The 27224-nt window shown below is 50.4% G+C and overlaps 1 protein-coding gene across 4 annotated transcripts in view; it reads left to right on the top strand.

The window, feature by feature from the left end:
• Positions 1-27224, top strand: part of LOC117365648 (scaffold attachment factor B2-like) — a 265886-nt gene that overhangs the window by 8404 nt on the left and 230258 nt on the right. For all 4 annotated transcript variants that reach the window (XM_033956261.1, XM_033956262.1, XM_033956259.1 and 1 more), the window contains exons 2-4: positions 4590-4677; positions 12200-12264; positions 12374-12619. In XM_033956261.1, the coding sequence (XP_033812152.1) occupies positions 4641-4677; positions 12200-12264; positions 12374-12619 (348 nt within the window). In that variant the 5' untranslated portion in view covers positions 4590-4640. The remainder of the gene's footprint in view (positions 1-4589; positions 4678-12199; positions 12265-12373; positions 12620-27224) is intronic.

The raw sequence follows: 27224 nt of genomic DNA, 5'->3' as shown, positions 1-27224 counted from the left end.
TCTTGCCAGTCCGCGAAGGATTCGGTCCCCGCTGCAATGAAAGGCCAGCGTCAGCTGACTTGCAACTTCCTGTTGCAGTCGCTGTGCCGTGATTCCTGCCTTCGCCGGGACTCCTGCCTTCCACCACGTTTGCCTCCTGCCTTGTCTCCGCACCTCCAGACCAGCAGCGGCAGCTCTGTGTACTTTTAACTTCGGCACAGAGCTGTCCCTAAGCAGTAGTTTAGCGCGGTTTCATGAGGCCCATAGTTTGCTAGGCCGGCCCACATCGCATCATCGATGCTTAGGGGCAGCTCTGTGCCGAAGTTAAAAGTACACAGAGCTGCCACTGTTGGTCTGGACTCTTGGGCCGCTGAAGGAAGGCAAAGAGCAGCTTCCTGGAGGTCACCCTTCCTCTCGCCTTTGCAGGTCCCTTTTTTTTTTTTCCCTTCAAACGGCAACGGGCCTCGACATCAATCAAGTAAGTTCCACTGTTCCTTGCAAGCGGTTCTGCTCGACTAAAGCTTCCCCTCTGACATGAGCCATCCTCAGGGGAAAGAAAGTGACCCACAAAGGTGAGGGGAAGGGGGCAGATGATGGAAGTTGGGGGGGGGGGAGAGAGAGAAGGGGCAGATGATGGAATGGAGGAGATGAGAGAGAGATAGAGAAGGGGACAGATGATGGAAATGAGAAGAAGGGAGAGAGAGCAGAAGGCAGATGGATGTCAGTTGAGAGGGGAGAGCAGATGCTGAATGGAAGTGGGGAAAGAACACATACTGGATGGAAGGAGGAGATAAATAAAGGGGGAAGAAAATAGTAAGATAATGGAGGGATGAGGGAAAGGGGTGACAAGCTGTGGGTAGACCCAGTGAAAAGAGGGAAACAGGACTAAATAGTAAGAAAATTTTAATTTAGATGGAGGCAGAAAATAGAGAAGGAAGACCAGAGAAGAAAAGGGAAGAGAGAGAGCAGGGAATGATAACAGATCTGAGTGGAGGAAATGAGAAGAGAGAGATGCTAAAAACCACAGGGGGGGAGGGAAGGACAGAGATGCCAGACCATGAGGAGAACAGAAGGAAGATGATGGATGCCAGACCAAATTGGTGGGGGGGGGGGGAGGAGGAGGAGTGATGGCAGGGAAAGACAGACAGTGAATGGAAGGGGCAGATGCTGGACTGAAGAGAACAGAGAAGGTTATCATGCCACTGTATGCCCTCACCTGGAGTATTGCGTCCAGCACTGGTCACCGTACATGAAGAAGGACACGGTACTACTTGAAAGGGTCCAGAGAAGAGCGACTAAGATGGTTAAGGGGATGGAGGAGCTGCCGGACAGCGAAAGATTAGAGAAACTGGGCCTCTTCTCCCTCGAACAGAGGAGATTAAGAGGGGACATGATCGAAACATTCAAGATACTGAAGGGAATAGACTTAGTAGAGAAAGACACTATTCACCCTCTCCAAGGTAGGGAGAATGAGAGGGCAATCTCTATAGTTGAAAGGGGATAGATTCCGTACAAACGTAAGAAAGTTCTTCTTCACCCAGAGAGTGGTAGAAAGCTGGAACGCTCTTCCAGAGGCTGTTATAGGGGAAAACACCCTCCAAGGATTCAAGACAAAGTTAGACAAGTTCCTGCTGAACAAGAACGTGTGCTGGTAGGGCTAGTCTCAGTTAGGGTGCTGATCTTAGACCAGAGGGCCGCCGCGTGAGCGGACTGCTGGGCATGATGGACCACTGGTCTGACCCAGCAGTGGCAATTCTTATGTTCTTAGGGCAGATGCTGGATGGAAGAGAGTGAAAAGGCAATGAAAGCAGAAACCAGAGACGACAAAGGGTAGAAAAAAATTTTTTATTTCTATCTTGTGATTCAAATATATCAGATTTGAAATATGTATCTTGCTAGACATAACTGGGGAGTGCAAAGCCTAGGCAGTGCTTCTTTAGCTTCCAGCTGGCTTAGGGCTCTCTCTGACCAGGGGGCAGTTGCCCTAATTCCACTCCCCTAACACCATTCCTGTCATGTGTGACTGTGGTATTCTGTTACATGATATTTGTGTAGCATTCTGTAATAATTTGGCTTATTCAGTTTTCTTGATAGTAGAGGGGATATATGTGAAGGGAAGGGGAGACGGGGGTTTTGCTGATCTTTGCCCTGTATTTGTATTTATAAAAGACAATTGTATAGAATATTGTTTCTTTTTATAGTTTAATAAAATATGTTCAATATAAAATCATAACTATTTGAGGCTTGTGCGGATGGGATCAGATGGTTTGTGGGACCGACCTCGTGGGGACGGGGTGGCGATGGTTTTTAAAAAAAAATTTCAGTCTTAGTAGTTTGCCGGTCCACGAAATAATTATTTTATTTCCGCCGGTCCTTAGGTGTAAAAAGGTTGAAGAACACTGATCTAAAGTATCTCACTTGGAAAGTGGTGTTTCTCATAGCCCTCACTTCTGCTCAACGAGTCAGTGAGTTGCAAGCTTTAGTTGCTGATCTGCCATTCACAGTGTTCCATCATGACAAGGTGGTTCTTTGTACTCATCCTAAATTCCTTCCGAAAGTGGCCTCGGAATTTCATCTCAACCAATCCATCGTCGTTCCAGTGTTTTTTCCAAAGCCTCATTCTCATCCTGGAGAATCAGCTCTTCATATTCTGGACTGTAAACGTACTTTGACCTTCTATTTGGAACGCACCAAACCACACAGAACTGCTCCTCAACTTTTTGTTTCCTTCAATCCAAATAAGTTGGGCCATCCTATTTCTAAGTGTACCATCTCCAACTGGATGTCGGCTTGTATCTTATTCTGCTTATGCCCAAGTTGGATTACCCCTTCACAGTAAAGTCACAGCCCATGAAGTCAAAGCTATGGCAGCTTCAGTTGCTTTCCTCAGATCTACACCTATTGAGGAAATTTGTAAGGCTGCTACTTGGTCCTCAGTTCATACCTTCACTTCTCACTATTGTCTGGATATTTTCTCCAGACGGGATGGACAGTTTGGCTAAACAGTATTACAAAATTTATTCTCCTAAATTGCCAACATTCCCACCATCTCATTCTGGTTAACTTGGAGGTCACCCATATGTGAGAATACCTGCCTGCTTGTCCTGGGATAAAGCACAATTACTTACCGTAACAGGTGTTATCCAGGGACAGCAGGCAGCTATTCTCACAGCCTTCCCTGGTTGGCTTCTCTGCTAGCTATCTGAACTGAGGAGACGTGCCCTGCACTGGGCAGAAAGGCACTTGTGCATGCGCGGTGCGGGCGACTCAAAACTTTGAGTTTCTTCAAGCAAGTCTGCTTGTGAGGTGTCCGCATCCGGGCTCCCAAATGTGAGAATAGCTGCCTGCTGTCCCTGGATAATACCTGTTACGGTAAGTAACTGTGCTTTCTGGTTCATCAGAATTGATTACACTGGAGAACAGTTATTTACTGCTTCAATGCTTTGGGGTGTATCTTACAGATTTTTGGCTGCTGATCAAAAAAATTAAATTTAAAATTGTTTCCAGTGCAATAGATGAGACATTCTAGACAACCAACATCTCTTTCCCTCCCTCCTTGAGACCAGCTTTTCACTCTCTGTCCTCTCCCCTTCCTCTGAGTGTAACATTTCTCCTTTCCTCCTCTCTGCCCTCCTCATCCAGTATCTCTCCATATCTCTGTACCAACACTTTCTGCCTCTTGCACACTTCTCCTCAACCCTACTCACAACTTTCATGCTCTTACCATGCACCATTTCTCTATCACTTCCACTCTATGTCCATTTCTTTCCTCTCATTACTCGCCCCTCTTGCAACAATTTTCCATCCTCTTCCCAACCTCACTCACTCGCAACTAATATGCTCTCTCCCCATGCATCATCTCACCCTCCGCTCCAGCACCTATTCCTTCCCCCTCCCTTCTTCTTCAAGTCCAACAGCACCTGTACCCCATGTTCAGCAATACCTCTCCTCCCCCTAGCAGCAGCTCACTGTGTGCTTTTAAACTTCCCCACATTGCTGCTGCTAGTGTTAGTTAAGCCTCGGGCCTTTGCTAGGCTGGCCTGCCTCCGATGATGCAACTTTTCATCAGAGAGGGCTGGCCTAGCAAAGGCCCTGAGGCTGCCTGATAGAATTGCTTTGTGAGTAAGTTAAAAGCTGATGTTACTAGTCTGGGGGCTGGAGAGAGAAGACAAGAGATCTGACTGCAGAAGGCATACAGAGGTGGTGCTGCATACCTCCTGGAATTCATGTACTAAGTGATGGTCCTGACGTCTGACAGGAAGGTATTGGCGCAAGTGCGTTATGGGCAGTCTTGATGTTAAAAGATTTATCGTGACAATATACTTTTTTGCACTGTCCATACTGGGCTCTGTTGAGGTCACCCACATAGGAGAATATCTGCTTGCTGTCCCTAGATAACAGCTGTTACAGATAAGTAACTGCTGTATGGGTAAGCAATTTAGCTTTGCTTTTTTTGGCACACTGAGCAGTAACTATGACTTGGATTATTCTTTCTGTTGTGTATTACTTTGCATTTGTTCAAATTGGATTTTTTAAGGTATAGGCTACATGGAATTTTTCCACCCTTGCTTTCTGAGCATTTAAAAATTGTTAAATGTTTTTGTTTGTAGGCAATTGAGGAAGAAGGGGGAAATCCAGACGAAATTGAGCTTGCATCAGAAATGACTGGCAAGAAAACTCCAAAGAGAGGTGGCAAAGGTAAGAATTCCAAAGTCTTTCTATTCTTTGTTAAATTATTTGGTGTGGTAGTGAGTGTTCATAAAATTTAGGTAGCAGGGTTAACTATTAACATAGTGTAGTTCTTGAAACAAATTTCCTTTAACAGCCTGGAGTTGGACCCCACTTCCACTGGTTGATGGGGGTGGGGGGAGAGACAGATCTAGAGAAGTGGGATCTACCCATTATCCCAGGACAAGCAGGCAGCATATTCTCGACATGTGGGTGACGTCATCCACGGAGCCCCGACGCGGACAGCTTTTCAAGCAAACTTGATTGAAGATCTCAAGTTTGCTAGTGCTGCACCGTGCATGCGGGTGCCTTCCCGCTCAGCTAGAGGGTGCGTCTCTAACGTGGTCTTCAATTCTTAGTTTTCCGCGGAGCCAGAAAGCCCTGTCTCTCTTCTCTGCGATCCTAAGTGCCTTTCTTGCACCGCGGCTCCGTTTCTTTTTTCCTAGTCGGAAATTGCTGTGCGCTGCGTCTTTATTTTCTTGTCTTCCCCCCCCAAAAAAAAATATATATATACTCTATTTTGTTTTTTCCTACTCTATCTGCGACTCCCGATTCTTCGGTGGCTGCGGCCTTCCTTCTTACCCTATGTCCCGGCCTCTCACCGGGTTCAAGAAGTGCACACTGTGTGGTCGGGTTATTTCCATCACAGACCCGCACCGTTGGTGTATCCTTTGCCTGGGGGTTGATCACCCTATGGACTCTTGCCCTCGTTGTGCCACCATTCAGCCTCAGGATCTTCGGCATTGGGCCAAGATTCGGGACCTCTTCACCATGGAAGAGGGTCCCGTCTCGACGTCGGCCTCGAAGACCTTTGTACCGAGCAAGCCTCCCTCGACCTCGAAGCATTCGGGGGCTCCGGCTTCGAAGACCCTGACCTCGGATAAGTCTCTCTTCTTCCTCCAGGTTCAACTCAGCTACCGAAGAAGCCATCCTTGGAATCTCTGGCCTCCCAGGCAGTGAGTGTAGTCCTGCCGGCCTCGACGAGATCTCCTTCCAAGCATGCCTCCACTTTACAGGAATACTCTACAAAGAGGTCGCCCTCGTTGCATTGGGACATTAGTATGTCTGAATCCTTTGGTCTCGGTGCCAATGTTTGAGGATATGCTTAAGGCTATTTTAATCACGCAGATCTCCTCAGCTTTAGCCCAGCTTGCCCCAGCCTCGACCTCGCTCATTGTGGACCAGCTTGAGCGTCGCACCGAGGGCTCTTGAGGCAAGCTGCGTCGGTCTCGACACTTGTACTCGAGTGATTCCTCGCCTGTACCCTCGAGGTGGACTTCTCGCGCCGCCCGGCCTCGTGGGAAGCACCGGTCAAGGCGTACTTCTCCCTCGAGGCAAAGGTCTGCGAAGCGGCCCCGGGATTCTTCCCCGAAGCGGGGCAAATCACCGGGCCCTTGCACTATGGGGTCCATCAAGCCGTCAGACTTCGTACTGTCTGACCTTACTCTTTTCCGCTATACTGTGCCGTCTCGGTCCCCGGACCGTGGGGCCCCATGGTGGAGGACTTCCGCCTCCCTCCCGTGTCGACAGGTTTCTTCTTCCCGGGGCTCGCCGGGGCGGGCTCCTCGGATCTCCGTCCCTCGGACCCCCAGGTCCTCGCCTGCCCGGGTTGCTAAACGCAAGCTATCGTCGACTCCCCCTCGTTCTTTTAGTGGGGCCTCTTTGACGTGCGTGCTTGTGGACACTGATGTGCCGGTGCAGTATTCGAGGGAGGCTTCCCCCTCGTTTTTGGCTGCCCCGAAGTCTAGCTCGGCTTCCCCCCTGGAGGGACCTTCTGTGGGCAGGCTGTCCTCCTTCACCAGGTTTGTGGTGGACATTGGCAAGGTGCTGCATTTGGACCTCCAATCTGATTCCAGGTACACCCGGGAATATTTTTGGAGGAGATGGAGCTTCCTTATCCGCTGAAGGAATTCCTTCGCCTCCCTTTGAATCTGGTTTTGCAGCAGACTTTCTTCCGGAATTTGGAAACTCCTTATGCTATCCCGGCCATTCCATCCAAAATGGAATCCCGGTACCAGACAGTCCCCTGTAAGGGGTTTGAAAAGGCTCAACTCTCCCACCAGTCTCTGGTGGTGGAGTCTACCCTGAAGAAGTCCAATCCTCGTGTCTACGCGGCTGTCCTGCCGGGCTGGGAGGGTCGGACTATGGATAAGTTTGGAAGGCGCGTATGATGGCGAACAGGGTTCTGAACTACAATTTTACGTTCACTTCCTATTTTAAAAAGTGCATTAAATTTTTGCCGGCTCCTGGATACGCTGTCGCAGATTCGGCTTTATGTGTTTCAGGCGACATATGATGCCTTTGAACTCTCCTCCAGGGTCTCTGCCTTTGCGGTAGCCATGCGCCGCATGGCTGGGCTCCGCATAGTTGATATGGACCCGAATCTGCAGGATCGGCTGGCGAATCTCTCGTGTTTGGGCAACGAACTCTTTGACTATCGAGGCAGCCACCGAACACTCCTTTGCCTCCTTGGTCCGACTCAAGGCGAGGCCCACTCCTCCTAAGTCTTACAAGTTGCCTCCCCAGCGCTATCCACATAAATTGACACCTGCGTTTTCCAGACCGCTGCCTCGGCGTCAGCAGCAACAGCATGCCCCTCAAAAGCCTCAGGCCCTGCGACGGCTAAGCCTGCGACGTCCCTTTAACAGTCTGGGTTGGAGCGGGCCGGCCTTCTCGAGCTTTCTCATCTGCCTATAGGGGGCCGTCTCGGTGCCTTTTATCCCTGCTGTGAACTTTTCGTTGCGGAAAATTGGGTCCTCTCCGACATCAGAGAGAGTATTCTCTGCTCTTCAGGACGCCACCTCCGGCCCTGCTCCCAAGAGAATGTCTTTCAAACAGAGCACATCTCTCTCTCCTTCTCCAGGAGGCACACGCTCTCCATCGCCTCCGGGCGATGGAGGAGGTCCCTTTGTGTCAGTAGGGTTCCGGGTTCTACTTCAGGTACTTTCTGGTCCCCAAAAAGACCGAGGACCTGCGCCCTGTCCTGGACCTCCGAGAGCTGGAGAAGTTCCGTATGCTCTCTCTTCCCACATTGTACCCCCCTGCTGGACGAGGAGGACTGGCTTTGCTCCCTGGATCTGAATGAGGCCTATACTCGCATCCCGATCCACCCAGCCTCTCGCAGGTTTCTTCGCTTTCAGGTGGGAGACCTTCATCTGCAGTATCGGGTCCTTTCGTTCGGGCTCACTTCGTCCCCCCGAGTCTTTACCAAATGCCTCGTGGTGGTGGCGGCGGCCCTGCGGTCCCAGGGTCTTCAGGTGTTCCTGTACCTCGACGACTGGCTTATCAAAGCACTGTCGCGACGGGGGGTTATTTCAGCGACCCAATGGACTATTATCTTCCTTCAGCGCCTGGGCTTCGAGGTCAACTTTCCCAAGTCCCAGTTGTGCTCCTCTCAGTCTCTGCAGTTCATTGGGGCGGTGCTGGACACAGTTCGCCTCCGCACGTTTTTGCCTCAACCTCAGCAGGCTGCCCTCATCCACCTCTGCCGGCAGGTCTTCCTTCAGTCCACGGCCTCCGCCAAGCAGATGATGATCCTGTTGGGACACATGGCCTCCACGGTTCATGTGACTCCTTTTGACAGACTTCACCTCCGAATACCTCAGTGGACCCAGCATCCCAGTGGAGACATGACCGGGATCCCGCCTCTCAGCGCATTGCAGTGACTCCCTCCTTGAGGTGTTTGCTCCGTTGGTGGACGCTCTCTTCCAATCTTTCGAGAGGTTTTCTCTTTCTCACGCCCCCACTGCGGAAGGTCCTAACAACGGACTCCTCCGCGTATGCCTGGGGGGCTCATCTCGACGGCCTCTGGTACCAACCGTCGCTGCCACATCAATCTGCTGGAGCTTCGGGCCATTTACAATGCCCTAGTCGCCTTTCGGCATTTGCTTCAAGATCAGGTTGTCCTGGTGCACACGGACAACCAGGTGGCGATGTATTATGTAACAAACAGGGGGGTACAGGCTCCTTGTCTCTTTGCCAGGAGGCTCTGGATGTGGGCGATACGTCACAACATCTTCCTTCAAGCGATCTACATCCAGGGAGAGCACAACTGCCTTGCGGACAGGCTGAGTCGTCTTCTCCAGCCACACGAATGGTCGCTTCATGCCTCGATTCTGCGTCAGGTGTTTGCTCGCTGGGGGATGCCGCAAATAGATCTATTTGTCTCGCCCCTCAACCACAAATTGCCTTGCTTCTGTTCCAGGATTTACTCCCCGGATCGTCTCAAGGCGGATGCTTTCCTTCTGGATTGGACGGACCGGTTCCTCTTCGCGTTCCCTCCTTTTCCTCTGATTCTGCGGACCCTTGTGCAGCTTAAGTCGGCTCATGCCGCCATGATTCTGATAGTTCCTCGTTGACCCCAGCAGTTTGGTTCTCCCTTCTCCTTCAGCTCAGTGTCAGGGAGCCTCTGCTTCTGCCTGTGTTTCCTTCTCTGCTGTCTCAGGGTCAGGGTTCAGTGCTGCATCCCAATCTGCAGTCTCTACACTTAACAGCTTGGTTCTTTTGCACCTGACTCCCTCTTTCGGTTTTTCTCAGTCGGTCTGGGATGTTGTTGAGGCTTCTCGCAAAAGTTCTACTCGACAATGCTACTCCTAGAAGTGGTCTAGGTTTGCTGCGTGGTGTGCTTTGCGTAGCCTGGAGCCGCTGTTTGCCGCCTTGCCCTCCGTGCTGGATTATTTACTCCACTTGTCTCAGTCTGGCCTCAAATCGACTTCTATTCGAGTCCACCTTAGTGCGATTGCTGCCTTTCATCAGTCAATTGATGGGAAATCACTCTCCGTCCATCCAGTGGTTTCTCGATTCATGAAGGGCCTTTGTAATGTTCATCCTCCTCTCAAACCTCCCCCTGTGGTTTGGGATCTTAATGTGGTTCTGGCTCAATTGATGAAACCTATTTGAACCCATTGATAAGGCTCATCTGAAATACCTCACTTACTCACCCGCCATTTACTGTTTTTCATCATGACAAGGTGGTCCTTCGTACTCATCCGAAGTTCTTGCCCAAGGTGGTTTCGGATTTCCACCTCAACCAGTCCATTGTTCTTTTGGTGTTTTTTCCGAAGCCCCATTCTCATCCTGGTGAAGTGGCGCTTCACACTCTTGACTGTAAGAGGATGTTGCCTTTTTACCTCCAACATACCCAGTCTCATCGGATGGCTCCTCAACTCTTCATATTTTTTGATCCTAATCGGTTGGGGCGTCCTGTTGCCAAGCATACCTTGTCCAACTGGTTGGCTGCATGTATTTCCTTCTGCTACGCTCAGGCTGATCTGCCGCTGCAGGGTTGGGTCATGGGGCACAAGGTCAGAGTGATGGCGGCGTCTGTTGCTTTCCTCAGGTCCACGCCTATTGAGGAGATCTGCAAGGCTGCCACTTGGTCCTCGGTTCATACAATCACCTCTCACTACTGTCTGGATGTGTTTTCCTAAATTGCCAACTCTCCCACCGTCCCTTCCTAGTTAATAATAATAATAACTTTATTTTTGTATACCACAAACAGTTCAGAGCAGTTCACAATGCAAGAGACTGTACATACACAGCGAAGATACAATGAAGGGAATGTACTATGCAGTTAAGAGCAGTTTACAATGCAGGGGATTGTATATATTCAGCATGGGTGTTTATATAGCGAAGATACAATGCAGATTTACAATGCACCCACATGTCGAGAATATGCTGCCTGGTTGTCCTGGGATAAAGCACAGTTACTTACCGTAACAGGTGTTATCCAGGGACAGCAGGCAGATATTCTCGCAACACTCCCCCCTCCCCGGGTTGGCTTCTTTGCTAGCTATCTGAACTGAAGACCACATTGAGGAGACGTGCCCTCTAGCTGAGTGGGAAGGCACGTGCCTGCGTGGAGCATCACTAGCAAACTTGAGATCTTCAATCAAGTTTGCTTGAAAAGCTGTCTGCGTTGGGGCTCCGTGGATGATGTCATCCACATGTCGAATATCTGCCTGCTGTCCCTGGATAACACCTGTTACGGTAAGTAACTTTGCTATATGTTCTTGTCAGGAGAAAGATATAGAAGTCTTAAGAGCTATTGTGGCTAAGTTATAGCTTTTAAAGGTGTGCAAAGAAAGCAAGAGCATTTTTCTGAAGGACAGATTCTAACTGTCTACAAAGAACTCTTGTTTATCCTGGCCACATCATCCTGACGTGTGTTGTCCCTTCCTGCTACCAGGGGGAGGTATGGAAGCTGATCTTTCCTAGTGACATTACTGATATGATCTGTTGGTGCTAATATGAAAGTTCCAGTACTTAGATGCTCCCTCAGCTCCAAGCAAACAAATTGGCTGGGTTTGCCTAGTTTAGCTGTTCCCTGACTTAAGGATTTAAAATATAACAACAAAAAAATAAACTGCCTTTGCAGCCTCAGAGAGAGCCTGTCCAGAGGAGCATGCGGGAGGGGGGTGGGGGCAGTGGAATATGCGATCAGATTCTAGTACCCCAGCCGTATAGCCAAACAGAGCCAGTTCTATGTGACTTGTGGGAGCAGATGGTTCAGTACAGCAACAAGTTCTCTGTGCTGCTCCTTTGATGGATCATTTCTGACTTTTGAAGTGGTCTTGGGAGGTGGTTCCAAACGTTTATGACAGGATTCTTGGTCCGTTGTCATAGGCAGCATTTCTGCAGCAGGAACCTGCACAGCCCCATCAGGGATTTGGGGGGAGTGGAGTTGGGACTGATGTCTGTTGCCTCAGCCTGGATCCATCTTTGTAGGTGTTTCCTGATAGGTCCCTTTTGGTACCTCTGAACTCCATTTGGTTCCAACATCATGTTCTGCTGGTTAAATGGGTTTTAGCTGGGTCCCTTCTGCTTTTTGGTGTGGGGGGGGGGGGTGTCAAATTATGCTGGGGAGACACTTACCTCCACATCAGAAAATGTGGTGGTGGGCCCCTCGGAGCGTAAGCTCTATCCCTCCTCTTCACAGAAGAGTAGTATTCCCCTGTCATTTTACTTTATTTTTTTATTTTTTATTTTTTGTGGGAAGAGATTCCTGCTTGATTGTTTCATTATCAGAGGCTATTGGTCTCTCCAGTGGTAGGGTCCTTGAAACATTTTCTGCTTCATAAAGCCCTTTCCTACATGATTCTGGCAGAACGAGATTCCCAGATGGTGCTCCCAGGAGGTCTGAGGTTCTGAACCTCTTGTATCTTTGCCCTCAAGGAGGGTAGACAGGTTCTGGTGGTACCCCAGAATGGACACCCTGGTCACAGCTTGTAATTACTGCTTTTCTATACAGGGCAGGGCTGCTCAACTTTTGAGCTTCATTAAAGGCAGGTGGGAGCAGCAGGTTTAAGATCAGGTTTAATTAGTATGTAGCAAAGTGCTGAAACTGAAGGTAGCACCAGGCCCCTCTATAAAGGAATAAAGTTGGCTTTGACTCCTATCTGCTGGTAGGGACACTGGCATGGACAGAGTACTTAGTCCATTAAGTGATGAAATAACATCTTAAAATGTTAACTAATTTTTCTAATTCCATTAGGGCGGAGAGCTGAAGAAGAGGGTGGTGATGATAATGGATTGGAAGAGGATTCTGGAGATGGACAGGTACATAAGAACAAGAGTTACCGTACTGGGACAGACCAGAGGTCCATCAAGCCCAGTATTCTGTTTCCAACTGTGGCCAATCCAACAGTGTTGCCTCTTTTCTTTACAGGAGGATATTGAAGCTAGTCTGGATACCTTTCAGGATATTGACATGATGGATATTAGTGTTATAGATGAAACTGGCATGGATAATGACTCTAATATAGATTGTGCCCAGGAAAGCAATCCAGACTCGTCCTCTGATAAAGAAAATGCTGATGATGAAATGACAGAACTTCCAGAGCTTGATAGTGAACATAACTTGGAAACTTCAGAGTGTCCTGAAAAAGATGAATCTACACCACTTAAATCAGCGGTATGCATATTTCAAATTGCATTGCAGTTATAAATCTATTACATAGATAAGTAGCTAATTTAGCTGGGAAGTGAACTGTGATTACAAGTGATAGTAGTACTAAAATTTCAGGATGGTGACTTTTTCTTTTTTTTCCCCCCTCCTTTGATATTTTGTTCCTCATTCTTTGTACTACTTTCCTTCTGCAACCTGTGCTTCTTGATTATGGCCTAGCCTGGGACCATTGCTGTTTTTTCTACCTTAGCTTCATAGTTGCAACCCCTAAACCTCACTTTGATCTTGGATCCCTTCAGTCTAGTGTTGCCATGGCTGCTTTATTCTTGCAGACACTTTACTAACTTGTAATGACCTGAGATGCAAGATTTTATTTTTTTTTTGTATTCCATATTTTTTTGCTTATTGAATTTTTAAACAACTTTCGTGTGCAATAGACGTGTCATTCTGGATGAGTAGATTATATTTCAGTGCTTGCGAGCTTTGCAGAAGGAATCCACTCCGGAATTTTCAAATCCCCTCTTAATCATCCCTCTAGAACAGGGATCTCAAAGTCCCTTCTTGAGGGCCGCAATCCAGTCGGGTTTTCAGGATTTCCCCAATGAAAATGCATTGAAAGCAGTGCATGCATATTCATTGGGAAAATCCTGAAAACCCGACTGGATGCGGCCCTCAAGGAAGGACTTTGAGACCCCTGCTCTAGAACGACACAGATGGATGGGTTTATGCTTCTCTGCCAGCAGGTGGAGACTGAAAACACATGACTTTTGGCAATAGTACAAGTGGGCTGTTAGTCCCATCTACAGTCAGTCTGTTCTCTGTTTCCAGCAGGTGGGGTGGTAGGCCTTTGAATATCTTTCCTCTTGTTAGTTAGGACCTGTTGGAATCTGATTAGCAGCTTTTTTTATTGTCCCTTTTTCTGTACAGACAGAGCTTGGTGGACCCTTTCCAGGGGTAAATCCGACCTTGGGCATGGCACACTACAGTTGCTGAGCCATTTCTCCCACCTCCCCACCCCCCCATTATTTTATTACTTTTTTTTTTTTTTAAATAGAGGTGCCTCATCTGCATGCCAGAGAATAACACTGGGACAAATTTTTCACCATCTCTGCAGAAACTCAGTTATCCCAGGACAAGCAGTCATGATATTCTCACATGTGGGTGACGTCATCCACGGAGCCCCGATGCGGACAGCTTTTTCAAGCAAACTTGATTGAAGATTTTTAAGTTTGCTCTGCTGCTCCACACATGCGTGTCTTCCTGCTCCACTAGAGGGCGCGTCTCTTCCTCGTGGTCTCCAGTTCAAATTTTTCCGCTGAGCCTAGAAGTCGTGTATTTTTAGGCTCTGCCCCAACTGCCTTCTAGCACCGCGATTTGTTTTTTCTTTTTATCGATTAAGTCGCTGTGCGCGTTTTTTCTTGTTATTATTTGTTCCTGCTTCGTTGGACCGACCCGGAGGCTTCCGGGTCGCCGTGGCCGCGTGGCTACTCCGGCCGCGGCCAGTTTCGTTTTCTATGTCCCGGCCTCTGACCGGTTTTAAAAAGTGCACCTGGTGCGAGCGGCTTCTTTCCATCACAGACCCGCATCGCCGGTGCATCCTCTGCCTGGGGGCCGCCCATCCAACCGATTCTTGCCCCCAGTGTGCTACTTTTCAGAACCGGGCCCTCCGTAGAAGGAAAGCCCGCATGGCGGATCTTTTTACCGCCGACCAGACCGCCTCGGCCCCGGCCTTGACCTTGGCCCCGACTACCTCGGCACCGCCTCGAGACTCAACCCCGAAGTCCTCGGGTACGCAGAAAGCCTCGGCTCCGGGTAAGTCTCCTCTTCCTTCTTCAGGATCCGCGCTGGCAAAGAAGCCAGCCTCGGGGACACTGGCAGCCCAGGGTGGAAGTGCCATACCTTCGGCCCCGGTGAAGTCCTCCAAGCCCTCGGGACGTGCCTCCACCACCCGGGAATACTCAAAATCGAGGTCGCCCTCGGTGGAGTGCACCGCGGCATCGGACATGCCCTCGATGCTGTCCGTACCCGTTTTCCAGGACTTGCTCCGGGCGATGATCTCGTCGGAGCTGTCCGCTGCGCTGGCCCAGCTACAACCAGCCTCGACCTCGCGTGCGCCGGACCAGCCTGAGCCTCGCGTCGAGCCCCCTTGGGGCAAGGTGCGCCAGCCTCGCCGCATCCCATCCTCCTCGGATTCCTCGCCGAGGCGCTCGAGACGCTCTCCCTCCACGGACCGCCGCGGGGCGAAGCATCGCTCCAAAATGATTGATACCTCGAACTGGAACCGCCGTACCTCGAAGAAGGCCTGGAGTTCTCCCACTCTATGGGGCCGTTCCCCGACGACTCGTGCGGAACCGCTGAAGGTGACTGAATTATCACTCTCCAACCCTCAGATTATCTTATCTCCCCCTCGGTCCGGGGCTCCGAACCGAGGTCCCAGGCTTTCGCCGAGGGAGTCCGGGTCCAGGTCGCCGATTCGACATCGATCGGTACCTCGTACCCCGGCATCGTCTCCGAGGGGCTCCTCGAGACGACGCAAATCCACGACCCCGGAACACTTTTGCAGTGTCTCCCCGGTCTCGGAGCATGAACCTCGATATTCGAGGTCTCGTTCACCGTCCCCACACGGGGCTCCGGGAACGTCCCGTCCCTCCTTCACTCGCTTTGTCCAGGACATGGGCCACGCTCTGGACTTAGACCTCCAGTCCGACTCAAGATACTCTAAGGAGTACCTTGCGGAGCTGGATATGCCGTCACCGCCCAGAGAGTCCCTTCGCCTACCGCTCAACCAGGTACTCCCAACAGGCTTTCATCAGGAATCTGGAGACCCCCTATATGGTAACAGCCGTCCCCTCCAAAATGGAGTCCAAATACCAGACAGTACCCTGCCCGGGGTTCGAGCAACCACAGCTCTCCCACCAATCGCTGTTGGTAGAATCTTCCTTAAAAAAGGCTCACCCCTCCCGGGTCTCAGCGGCGGTCCCCCCAGGTCAAGAGGGTCGGACCCTTGACAAGTTCGGCAGGAGACTGTACCAGAACTCCATGATGGCCTCCAGGGTGCAAAATTATACCTTCACCTTCACGTCCTACCTGAAACACCTCATTGGACTACTGGGAGCCTTTGCGACTGATTTGCCGGCCTCCCGCCAAGGAGCCTTTGGCCTGCTTTTGGAGGTTTTCTCCAACCTACGCCTCCATTTATTCCATGCGGCCTATGATGGCTTCAAACTCTCCTCCAGGGTGGCAGCCTTCGCTATCGCCATGCGCAGTATAGCCTGTTTGCGCCTGGTAGACATGGACCCCAATTTACAGGACCGGTTGGCTAACCTCCCCTGTGTGGGCAAAGAACTTTTTGACAAAACCATCGAGGCAGCTACGAAACGCCTTTCGGAACACGAATGCTCGTTTGTCTCCCTCGTCAGGCCTAAGCCTAAACCTCCCGCGTCCAGGCCGTTCAGGGCCCCCCCGCGCCGCTATCCACAAAAATCTACCCCTGCCTTCTCGCGGCCTCCACCTCGACGTCCGCAAGCTCACCATCAGGCTCCGCCCAAGTCCCAACCGCCTGCAACTGCCAAACCATCCCCGTCCTTTTGACGGGATACGCGGATGGGGGCGGGCCCCCTCCGCCACAGTCCCAGGCCTCCTTCCCATCGGGGGTCGCCTCAGAGCCTTCTACCCTCGCTGGGAACAAGTCACGTCGGACGCATGGGTCCTTGGCGTGATCTCATCAGGATACTCTCTCAACTTTCGGGACATTCCTCCAGACAGCCCTCCAAGAGTGTGCCCTCCCAATCGGGCTCAGTTACCCCTCTTTCTCTAAGAAGCTCAAGACCTGCTTCGCCTGCGGGCAGTGGAAGAGGTTCCCCCCGACCAATGGGGGAAAGGGTTCTACTCCCGATACTTCCTGGTTCCGAAGAAGATGGAAGACCTGCGCCCAATTCTAGACTTGAGACGACTCAACAAATTTCTGGTGCGGGAAAAGTTTCGAATGCTTTCCCTACCGATTCTCTATCCTCTGATCGACGAGGGCGATTGGCTCTGCTCCCTCGATCTGAAGGAGGACTACACACATGTTCCAGTGCATCCCGCTCACCGCAGGTTTCTGCGCTTTCAAGTGGGAGACCTTCATCTACAATACCGAGTCCTTCCCTTTGGCCTAGCATCGTCACCTCGGGTCTTCACGAAGTGCCTCGTGGTGGTCGCAGCTGCCTTGCGCTCTCAGGGTCTTCAGGTATTCCCCTACCTGGACGACTGGCTGATCAAAGCCCCGTCCAGGGAGGGGGTTATCTCAGCGACCCGACAGACTATTATCTACCTTCAGGGTCTGGGGTTCGAGGTAAACTTCCCAAAATCCCAGCTACACCCCTCTCAATCCTTACAGTTCATCGGACACGACCCGCCTCCGTTCCTTCCTTCCCCCTCCGCGTCTGGAGGCTTTAGTAAGTCTGAGTCGACGGATTTCGCTGCTGACCTCGGTCTCAGCACAGCTGATGATGACGCTCCTGGTCCACATGGCCTCTACCGTCCACGTCATACCCTTCGCCCGTCTCCACCTGCGGATCCCTCAATGGACTCTGGCCTCTCAATGGCGTCAGGACCGGGACCCGATCAACCGCCCCGTGCAAGTGACTCCTTCCTTGCAACGATCGCTCCGCTGGTGGGCCAACTCTTCAAATCTTTCCAAAGGTTTGCTCTTTCTAGCCCCTCCACACAGCAAGGTACTCACCACGGACTCGTCAGAGTACGCTTGGGGGGCTCATCTGGACGGCCTACGCACTCAGGGAATGTGGTCAGCAGAGGATCGTCGCTGTCACATCAACGTGCTGGAACTTCGGGCCATCTACCTCGCTGCCGTGGCCTTCCAACATCTGCTACACGACCGGGTGGTTCTCGTCCGGACCGACAACCAGGTGGCAATGCACTACATAAACAAGCAAGGGGGGACAGGGTCTTGGTCCCTCTGTCACGAAGCTCTGCGCCTCTGGAAGTGGGCGGTTGCAAGCAACATCTTCCTTCGAGCGGTGTACATACAAGGAGAGCAGAATTGTCTGGCAGACAGACTCAGCCGCCTCCTCCAACCGCACGAGTGGTCACTGCACTCTCAGACCCTGCGACAGGTGTTCGAAAGGTGGGGGACGCCTCAGATAGATCTATTTGCCTCCCCCCCTCAATCACAAGCTGCTTTACTTCTGCTCCTGGATATACTCCCCGGACCGTCTCGAGGCCGACGCCTTCCTCCTAGATTGGGAGGGAAGATTTCTGTACGCGTTTCCGCCTTTTCCTCTGATTCTGCGGACGCTGGTCCACCTCAAATCGGTGCGAGCCACCCTGATCTTGATCGCTCCTCGGTGGCCACGCCAGCCTTGGTTTTCCCTTCTACTGCAACTCAGTGCCAGAGATCCACTGCCTCTGCCTCTGTTTCCCTCTCTGCTATCGCAAAGTCAGGGCTCACTGTTACATCCCAATCTTCAGTCTCTTCATCTGAATGCTTGTTTTCTTTCCCCCTGACTTCTCTTCCGATGTCTCAATCAGTCAAGGAGATATTGGAGGCCCCGAGGAAGGCCTCGACTAGAATCTGCTATTCCCAGAAGTGGACCAGATTCTTGTCCTGGTGCTCCTCTCACAGCCAGGACCCGGTGTCGGTCCTGGTCTCCTTGGTCCTGGAGTATTTACTCCACTTATCTCACTCCGGCCTGAAGACCAACTCCATTCGAGTACACCTTAGTGCGATTGCTGCCTTTCATCAGCCCCTAGAGGGGAAAGCCCTTTCACTCCACCCTTTAGTTTCTCGTTTCATGAAAGGTCTTTTGAATGTCCACCCTCCTCTCAAACCTCCCCTGGTGGTTTGGGACCTTAATGTGGTTCTGGCTCAACTCATGAAACCTCCATTTGAGCCGCTTGACAAATGCCATCTTAAATTTCTCACTTGGAAGGTGATATTCCTGCTTGCACTCACTTCCGCTCGGCGGGTTAGTGAGCTACAGGCCCTGGTGGCGGACCTGCCTTTCACTGTATTCCACCACGACAAGGTGGTTCTCCGCACTCACCCTAAGTTCTTGCCCAAAGTGGTGTCTGATTTCCATCTCAACCAGGCCATTGTTTTGCCCGTGTTTTTTCCAAAGCCCCACTCTCACCCCGAAGAGGTGGCGCTCCACACCCTGGACTGTAAGAGAGCATTGGCCTTTTACCTTCAACGCACTCAGTCTCATCGGTCAGTTCCACAATTGTTTTTGTCCTTCGACCCTAATCGGTTGGGTCACCCAGTTTCCAAGCGCACCTTGTCCAACTGGTTGGCTGCTTGTATTTCCTTTTGCTGCGCTCAGGCTGGTCTCGTGCTGCACGGTCGAGTAACGGGACATAAGGTCCGAGCGATGGCAGCCTCCGTAGCCTTCCTCCGGTCCACGCCTATTGAGGAAATCTGCAAGGCTGCCACATGGTCTTCGGTTCATACTTTCACCTCCCACTACTGTCTGGATAAATTGTCCAGGAGCGATGGCCGGTTTGGCCAATCGGTATTGCGTAATCTGTTTTCTTAAATTGCCAACTTCCCTCCACCCCTTTTCAGTTAGCTTGGAGGTCACCCACATGTGAGAATATCATGCCTGCTTGTCCTGGGATAAAGCACAGTTACTTACCGTAACAGGTGTTATCCAGGGACAGCAGGCATATATTCTCACAACCCACCCGCCTCCCCGAAGTTGGCTTCTTTGCTGGTTAAGTGAACTGGAGACCACGAGGAGGAGACGCGCCCTCTAGTGGAGCAGGAAGACACGCATGCGTGGAGCAGCAGAGCAAACTTAAAAATCTTCAATCAAGTTTGCTTGAAAAAGCTGTCCGCATCGGGATTCTGTGGATGACGTCACCCACATGTGAGAATATATGCCTGCTGTCCCTGGATAACACCTGTTACGGTAAGTAACTGTGCTTTTTCCCATCCCCATGAGTTTTGTCCTTGTCGCTGCCCAAATCCTGTAAGCTCTGCCTTAACCGCACAAGCCTCGAATACTTATGATTTTAAAGTGTTTGAGGTTTGTGCAGAGGAGCTTGCAGGAATGGGACAGGAAAAAAACTCGATGGGAAAATAAGTTTCCGCGGGGACAGGGACAAATTTGTCCCCGTGTCATTCTTTACTGTACACCTTGTGCGAAGGCCAAAGATATCATCTTTAGAGCCAATGGGATCTGCTCCTTTGGTAAAGTTTTTTTCCTTTCCAAGAAAAAAGCAGTCCTGAGACTGGCAGTCTGAATGGAAGCCTTTTAATTGCTTTTTATTATTACCCGGTACTGGTTTTCCTTCCTAGTGGTTCACAATGAGCACTTTTTTAAAAGAAATTGAAAAAGTGCTCATTTATCATTTCTCCAGACCGGCACAGAAATGAATGGGTTTATGTTCCTCTGCCAGCAGGTGAAGACTGAGACAGTGTATATATTTGAATATAGGACGAGATTTTTGGGCCAAATAAATGGCCCCGAAAATGGGGGTCTTGTCCTATATTCGGGTCATCAACCTGGCCCCCTTCTGGCCAATCTGGCAGGCCGGGACAGGAGGAATGCTTCCTGTTTACCGACTCGGTTGAATAACCTTCTTTCTCTCCCCCCCCTCCCCCCGCTTACCTTTTGCGCCGTTTTTAATCCCTGGTGGTCCAGCAGTGTACAGAGCAGGAGTGATCTTTCCGCGCCTTGCCCCTTGCTGAGCCTCTCCGTCCCTAGTTCCCATTTCGAGTCCAGTGGCGCACATGACGGGGCCAAGCTTTTCATGCTTCCTGCTCGGCCCCGTGCTGCTTTCTGAATGGCCACCGCCAGTTCATGCAGGATGAGAACTGGCGGCGACAATTCAGAGAGCAGCACGGTGGCCGAGCAAGAAGCACGAAAAGCTCGACTCTGTTGGGTGCGCCGCTGGCCGTGAAATGGGAACCAGGGACGGAGAGGCTCAGCATGAGGCAGGGTGCAGAAAGATTGCTCCTGCCCTGTACACCGCTGGACCACCAGGGATTAAAAACGGCACAAAAGGTAAGCGCAGGGGTTGGTTTAAAAAAAAAAAAAAAAAAAAAAGTTGGACGGGAGATAGGAGGCATCCGTCCTTTCCCGGCCTAGCACTTTTGGGGAGGGGGTATTAAAAATAAAAGTCAGCCGAGACAGGAGGCATCCCTCCTGTCCCAGCCTACCACTAGACCACCAGAGGGGGTACAGGGTAGGAAGGTGAGACAGGGTGCAAAGCCTGGCAAGGAATGAGGGGGGCTGGGTACAAAGCCTGGTAGGGCAGGGAGGGAAAAGGGCTGGGTGGAGAGCTTGGCAGGGAGAGGGGGGGGGTTGGGTGCAAAGCCTTGTATGGCAGGGAGTGAGGGGGGCTAGAGACAGAGCCTGGCAGGGGAGAGTGTGAGGGAGGGGACACTGGGTGCAGATCCTGGCAGAGCATGGCACTTGAATATTAAGCCCCTGTCTTATATTTGAGTCAACCAATTTTTCCTCCTTTTGGGGGGGGGGGGAATGGGGGGTCTTGACTTATATTCAGATCGACTTATATTAGAGTATATACAGTACTTTTTACATCAGTGCAAGTGGGCTGTGCAGTCCCTCTTAACAATCAGTCTTTTCTTTATCGTCCCTCCAGACCTGCACAAAAAGTAACGGGTAATAGCTTGCCATTACCAGCAGGTGGAGACTGATTCACAAACTTCTGGCTGTAGTACAAGTGGGCTGTGCATTTCCGTCCTTTTCCCTTACCTTTTCTTCTTAAAATGGCGATTTCTATAAGGCTACGAGCTGTATTACAGCCAGAGCCTTAAAGTCGCGTTGCATTGCTTGCTGGTAAAAGTCTCCTCTGACGCAACTTCCTGTTTCCAGTTGGCATCGGAGGAGACTTCTAGAAGGCTCCGGCTGTAATACAGCTCGTAGCCTTATAGAAATCACCATTTTAAGAAGAAAAGGTAAGGGAAAAGGAGGGAAATGCACGGCTGGCCGGTGGGAGGGAGCTGCTGGATCGCGTGAAGGGTGCTGGGGTTGGGGGATGGAGAGATGGGGACGGGGCTGGGGCGGTGAAAGAGACAGCGGAGTGGTGAAGGGGATGGAGAGACGGGGACGGGGCTGGGGCGGTGAAAGAGACAGCGGAGCGGTGAAGGGGACGGCAGAGACGGGGACGGGGCGGTGAAAGGGACAGCGGGGACGGGGTGGTGCAGAGGATGGTGGTCCAGGGATGGGGCAGTGATGGGTACAGAATTTTTCTCCGTGTCATTTTCTACTTCCCATGTCTTTAGTGCCCCCAGTGCCTCCTTCCCATGTCCCTCTCACTGCTTTCCATACTTTGTCCCACCCCCGAAGCCTGCCTGTCTTTGTCCCACCCCCGAACCTCTGTCCCTCCCTCCCTAGCCAAAGCCAGCCTGCTGCCTCCCTGCCGCTTAAAAAAAAAAAAAAAAAAGCCTCCTTCCTATTCTCCTGCTCTTACTGCCATACTGCAGCTGCTAAAGCCGACAGGAAGTCTTTCCGACGTCAATTCTGAAGTCGGAGAGGACGTTCTGGGCCAGCCAGGCAGTGATCTGGTTTCCGGTGGAAGCGTTCTGGTCGATCATTGTTCTAGAGACCAGAGCCATTCAGCTCGCATTGGTGGACTTTCTGGAGGGCAAGTTAGTTTGATTTCTCTCAGACAATGCCATGGCGGTGGCCTCTGACGACTGGGGGGATACCAGGAGTCATCTTGTGGCTCTGGAGACCTCCCTCATGGAATGGGTGGAGGCTCATCTTCTGGACATCTCAGCCTCCCATGTAGCCAGAGTGGACAGTGTCCAGGCAGACTTTCTCAGTCGTCATGCTCTGGATCCCAGCGAGTGGTTTCTCGGGCTGGAAGCCTTCAGGTTGATTGGTCCTGGGGGGTCGACTGACTATGGATCTCATGGCCACAAGTCTCAACGCCAAGGTTCTTCATTTGGTGCAGGGATTGCCAGACTGAGGGGCTGGACGCACTGGTGTTGGCTTGGCCGACAGGCCTGCTATGTCTTTCCACTGTGGCCTTTGGTGAGTAGAGTTCTTCAGATTTCCCGACATAGGCTGCGTGAGCTTGGTGGCTCCAGATTGACCCAGGCACCTGTGGTTCACAGATCTGGTTTGTCTGCTCATGGCAGATCCTCCTTTAGCCTGTTCTTCTGTCTGGATCCCATTCAAATGTTCGACCCGGGACCCTTTTGTCTTATGGCTAGGCTTTTGAATGAGCATACCTAAGGAAGTAGGGGTATTCGGATAAGGTGATCTCTACTCTCTTGGGGTCTCAGACTTTCTAAATGTCGGGCTTATGTGCATTTGGTATATCTTTTAAGAAGTGGGGAGGGATGTGCCCTTCCACGCTGCTTTGTCTCATATCTTGGAGTTTCTGCAGTATGACCTGGAGTGCAGCCTTGCCTGCATGATCGGTTAGGCTTTTCTCCAGTAATGATTAGATTCCTGAGAGCGGAGAAGTTGCTCCAACTGCCTCTTTGACTGTTGGTGTGGGAAATGCAGTTTCCCTTACTGCTGATAGTGCTGTGGATTCCCTTACCGCTACAGCTGTTTTTGAAGGCAGTTCTGCTTTAGCACCTGGGCCTGTTCAGGCTTCCCTGCTGCTTCAGACATCAGGGGAGGTTTTTCTACGATTTTGGTGGGAAGCTCTGCCATTTTGCCTGTGGCCTCCAGTTGCCTCATCACTTTTTTAGAAAGGCAGGAACAGGTCTCAGGTGATTTTTCTTCTCTGGCAGAAGGTTTTGCCCCTGATTTTGTCTTAGCCAGTACAAAGCTTACTTGCAGGCGGTCGGGGGGGCGGGGGTCCCCCACTTCATCCACGGGGTCTCCATTTCCTGGAGGGGGGTCGCTCCTTTTGGCATCTGTCTCCATCCAAGTGTCTGCGTGTTTCTTGGGACGAGGATTTTTTTTTTCCTTGCTGAGAAGCTCTCCCGACGAAGACAGATCTCTTAGGTGACCCCCCCCCCCCAAGACCCTACTGGAGAGGAGGATGCAGCGGGTGGTTAAGTTTTGGATCCACCGGTTGGTGAGGATGCTTTGGTCGTGTACATATTTTACTGGGAAGAGCTGCAGGAGCTTGTTCTTCAGGTGTCTTCTGTTTTGCACTTTGAAGAAGAAGCTAAGGACTCCCCCTTCGGGTTGTGGACTCTCTGCTTCAGGGGCTCTGGTCGGCCTCCTGTTCTTTTCCTGTGCATCAGGATGTGGTGCACGCACAGTGGAACAATCCAGATGTGCCGTTTCGTTTGGCACGGTCCATAGCTCGCCTTTATCCCTTTCCTGATGTGGATAAGGATACCTTCAATTCTCCTGTAGTTGATACTGTAGTTTCAGTGAATGCTTGCTGTCATACTGTACCAGTAGAAGGTGGTTTGGCCTTGAGAGACCCCCTTGACTGCAGGATGGAGTCTTTTTGTAAATAAGTTTTGACATGGTGACTTTGGCTGTCCGGATGGCAATTTGCAAGAGCCTCTTTCCAGTGGTCTGACCATGTTCTTGATGGGAGTCTGTTGACTTGTCTTTGGTGGATCAGGAATTGGCTAAGATTGAGCTCGGCGCTTATCTTTCTGATGCCATGTATGATTTGTTGCGCCCCCCTCAATATGCTTTTCTTGGGCGGTGGTCCTCACAGATTTACGAGCTGGACTCTCTGTGGTCCCTCTTCATAGTTTAGTTCATCGCAGCCTATGCTGGTGACTTCAGTCTTCCAATTTGGTTGAGGGAGTGAGTCTGGATCAGCCCCATTGGACGGTATGTCTCACGGATGCCCAGTGTCTCGGATGCTCGGATCGGGGCGACTGGTCACCATTGGAGGCATTCTGGTCAGTGTTCTGGAGACCAGAGCCATTCGTTAGTGCTGGAATCCTTCCAGTCAGTGCTGGTGAGCAAAGCTGTTAGAGTTGTCTCCGACAATGCCATGGCCATGACAGTGGCTTATGTCGGTTGTCAGGGGCGAACCAAGAGTATTCTCGTGGTGCAGGAGGCAGCCCTTCTCATGTAGAGGGCAGAGGTTCACCTTCTGGACATCTCGGCATCCTATATCGTGGGAGTGGAGAATGTTCAGGTGGACTTTCTGAGCTATCATATGTTTGAACCTGGTGAGTTGTCTTGGGCTGGAAGCCTTTGAGTTGATTATTCAGGTGTGTGGTCATTTGATCATGGACCTCTTGGCTAAGAGTGTCAATGCAAAGGTATCGAGGTTCTCCAGGCAGAGGGGTTGGATGCTCTGGTGCAGGCTTGACCAACAAGACAGCCTGCTGTATGCCTTTTCTCCATGGCCACTGATGGGCAGATTTCTTAACATTGCATGACACACGGGCTGAGTGATCCTGGTAGCTACAGATTGGCCAAGGCAAAGAAAAAATAAAACTCAGCATACATTGGTGCAAACATTATTAATCCCATTTAAACCTAATGGAGTAGATTATACTGAAATTTTCTCAGGCTTATTCACAAGAAACAATTCTAACTGATTTAGTTCTAAAAACACAAGAACTATTTTCCCATGCGACCAGGCATTTAGAGGGAGACTTTAAAAAGAGAAGTGCCTCCTATTGCCAGGACTTTAGGTCTCGGCAGCAGAAAGGCTTTACGTTGCATTTGAGTCTGCCTGGAAACATCTGGGAAAATTGATATAAGTTGACCATAAAATAAGTAGGGGGGGGTTGGGGGGGAAAATAAGTTTTCATAATGAGGATTTTTTTCCAGAGAAGACAATGTCAATAACAAGGTAGCTATTAGATATCAATTCTTGTGTATTTTCCAAAAACCTAGTAAGATCTAAGCTATCAGGTGAAGAGATATTATCTATTTCTCCTTCTGGAGCTATTTTTCTCTTACCCACTGGAATGTAATAAGCATTAAGTATATCCCTGTCTTCTAATACTACCTACAAAACGTCTTAAATAAATTTTTAGAAACTCTGGGCAACAAGAAATGTGTTAACAGAAAAAATAAAAAATCTCAAGTTAAGATCCCTTGTAGAGTTTTCTAATAATTCAAGTTTTGACTGAATCAGTAAACTATCTTTAATTGCAGATGTTTACGCTGACTGACAGAGCTTAACTTGAGCCTCCATTTTTCCCAGCTATTCTCCCACTACTTTAAACTTCAAATCTTGCTCTTTAAATTTTACAGACATATCCTCTAAAAATTTTGCAAAGCTCTGTAAATTACTCTAATGTATTATCCATTTTAACAATCGCCTGCATAATATCTTTCAATGTAGTAATATTTCCCTCTGAAATTGACTTATCTATAGAATGATATTTAAGAATTACAGGGATTAAATCGGAAGTTATACTCAAATTAGTCCCAGTGGGATGAGAGACCTGAGATATTTCAGTTCCATCTTGTTCTTCTACAGACTCGAGCTATACCACCAACTTGGATTGGTCGGTGTCCTGAGTCTACCTCCTGTCGGTTGAGGGGGAGGGGTAGGCTCCCCTGTTGACAGAGAAAAGTCCAAGGGAGATAGATATAGGACCAGCTGATATCGATGGTGTTGCTGGAATTAGATGTTTCCTATTCAACAGCAGCAGATGAATCCAGAGACCAGTGGGATAGCAGACATCTACCAGCAGGTGGAGATAGAAAAACTGATTTAACAGGTGGTCCTATCGGTTGGCACTCCTCCTGTATCTCCAGTATGCTCTATCTCCCAGCAGGTGATGGTCGCTATTCAACTAGCTCCTGAATTCTGGCTGTTCCTGAGGAATTTTGGTGAAATAATCATTTTCTTCTGTTGAGAGTATTTCTCTTCAGACAGATAGGGGTGACTGGCTGTATGGTGCCTGCTTTGGGAGTTACACTTGGGCCATCCCAGGTCCCTGCTCCACCCTCCCCTCCAGTGGATTGAGGCTCTATTTTCTTTCCTTTCAAAAAAAAAAAAAAAAAAAAGAGCCTCGCAGTCAGTGAGCTGTGCTGTTAGTTCTCTGTCAGCTTTCAGCTTACAACTGCCAGCCATAACTTATTTCCTGTTTGATCGGGTTAGGAGTGTGTTGGTGAGTAGAAATTTTTCTTTCTCGGTTGCCTAGTGTTGAATTCGGGATTTCCAGGCGATTTCATGTAGGGGTGGTGGTGTCCATCGTACTTTCTGCTCTGTGGTGCATTTACTTTAAACAAACAAAAAAAAAAAAATAATAATAATAAATGGCAGAAACGGTTAAGAGGTGTTCATGTTGTGGGAAGCGCAGAACACTGTCGGGGCTGTGTTCCGCTGGGTGTACCGATGCTTCGGCGGAAGATATTTTGTTGCCGGCGAGCGAGTCTGTTTTTTCCTGCATGGCCGAGCTCCTCTTCGCTCGTGGTTGAGCCCTCCACGCTTCAGTGCACATCGGCGGCTGGGAAGAGTTTGGCGGCTGTTGGCGGTTCTGGTGAGCTTGTGGGGGCTGTGGTTTCGCTGCAGGACACTAGACAGGCAGTGCCTGCAGGGTTGGTTCAGGGCTCGTTTTCTCCTGAGCTCTCAGCCTGCACAGAAAATGGATGTGAATGTTTCTTTGCTCTAGACTACTTCTTCAACTCCGGGGCAGTCTCAGAGGTCGTCTCCATCACTTTTACCATCGATGGACGACCATTACCACTGACCTCTGGGTCCTTTCCATCGTCAGAGAGGGATACTCTCTCCAGTTCGA

The sequence above is a fragment of the Geotrypetes seraphini genome, chromosome 8, assembly GCF_902459505.1.
Source record: "Geotrypetes seraphini chromosome 8, aGeoSer1.1, whole genome shotgun sequence".
NCBI classification, from domain to species: Eukaryota; Metazoa; Chordata; class Amphibia; order Gymnophiona; family Dermophiidae; genus Geotrypetes; species Geotrypetes seraphini.
Note: the sequence above shows the minus strand (reverse complement) of the source record. Positions and strands in the feature narration are given on the sequence as shown.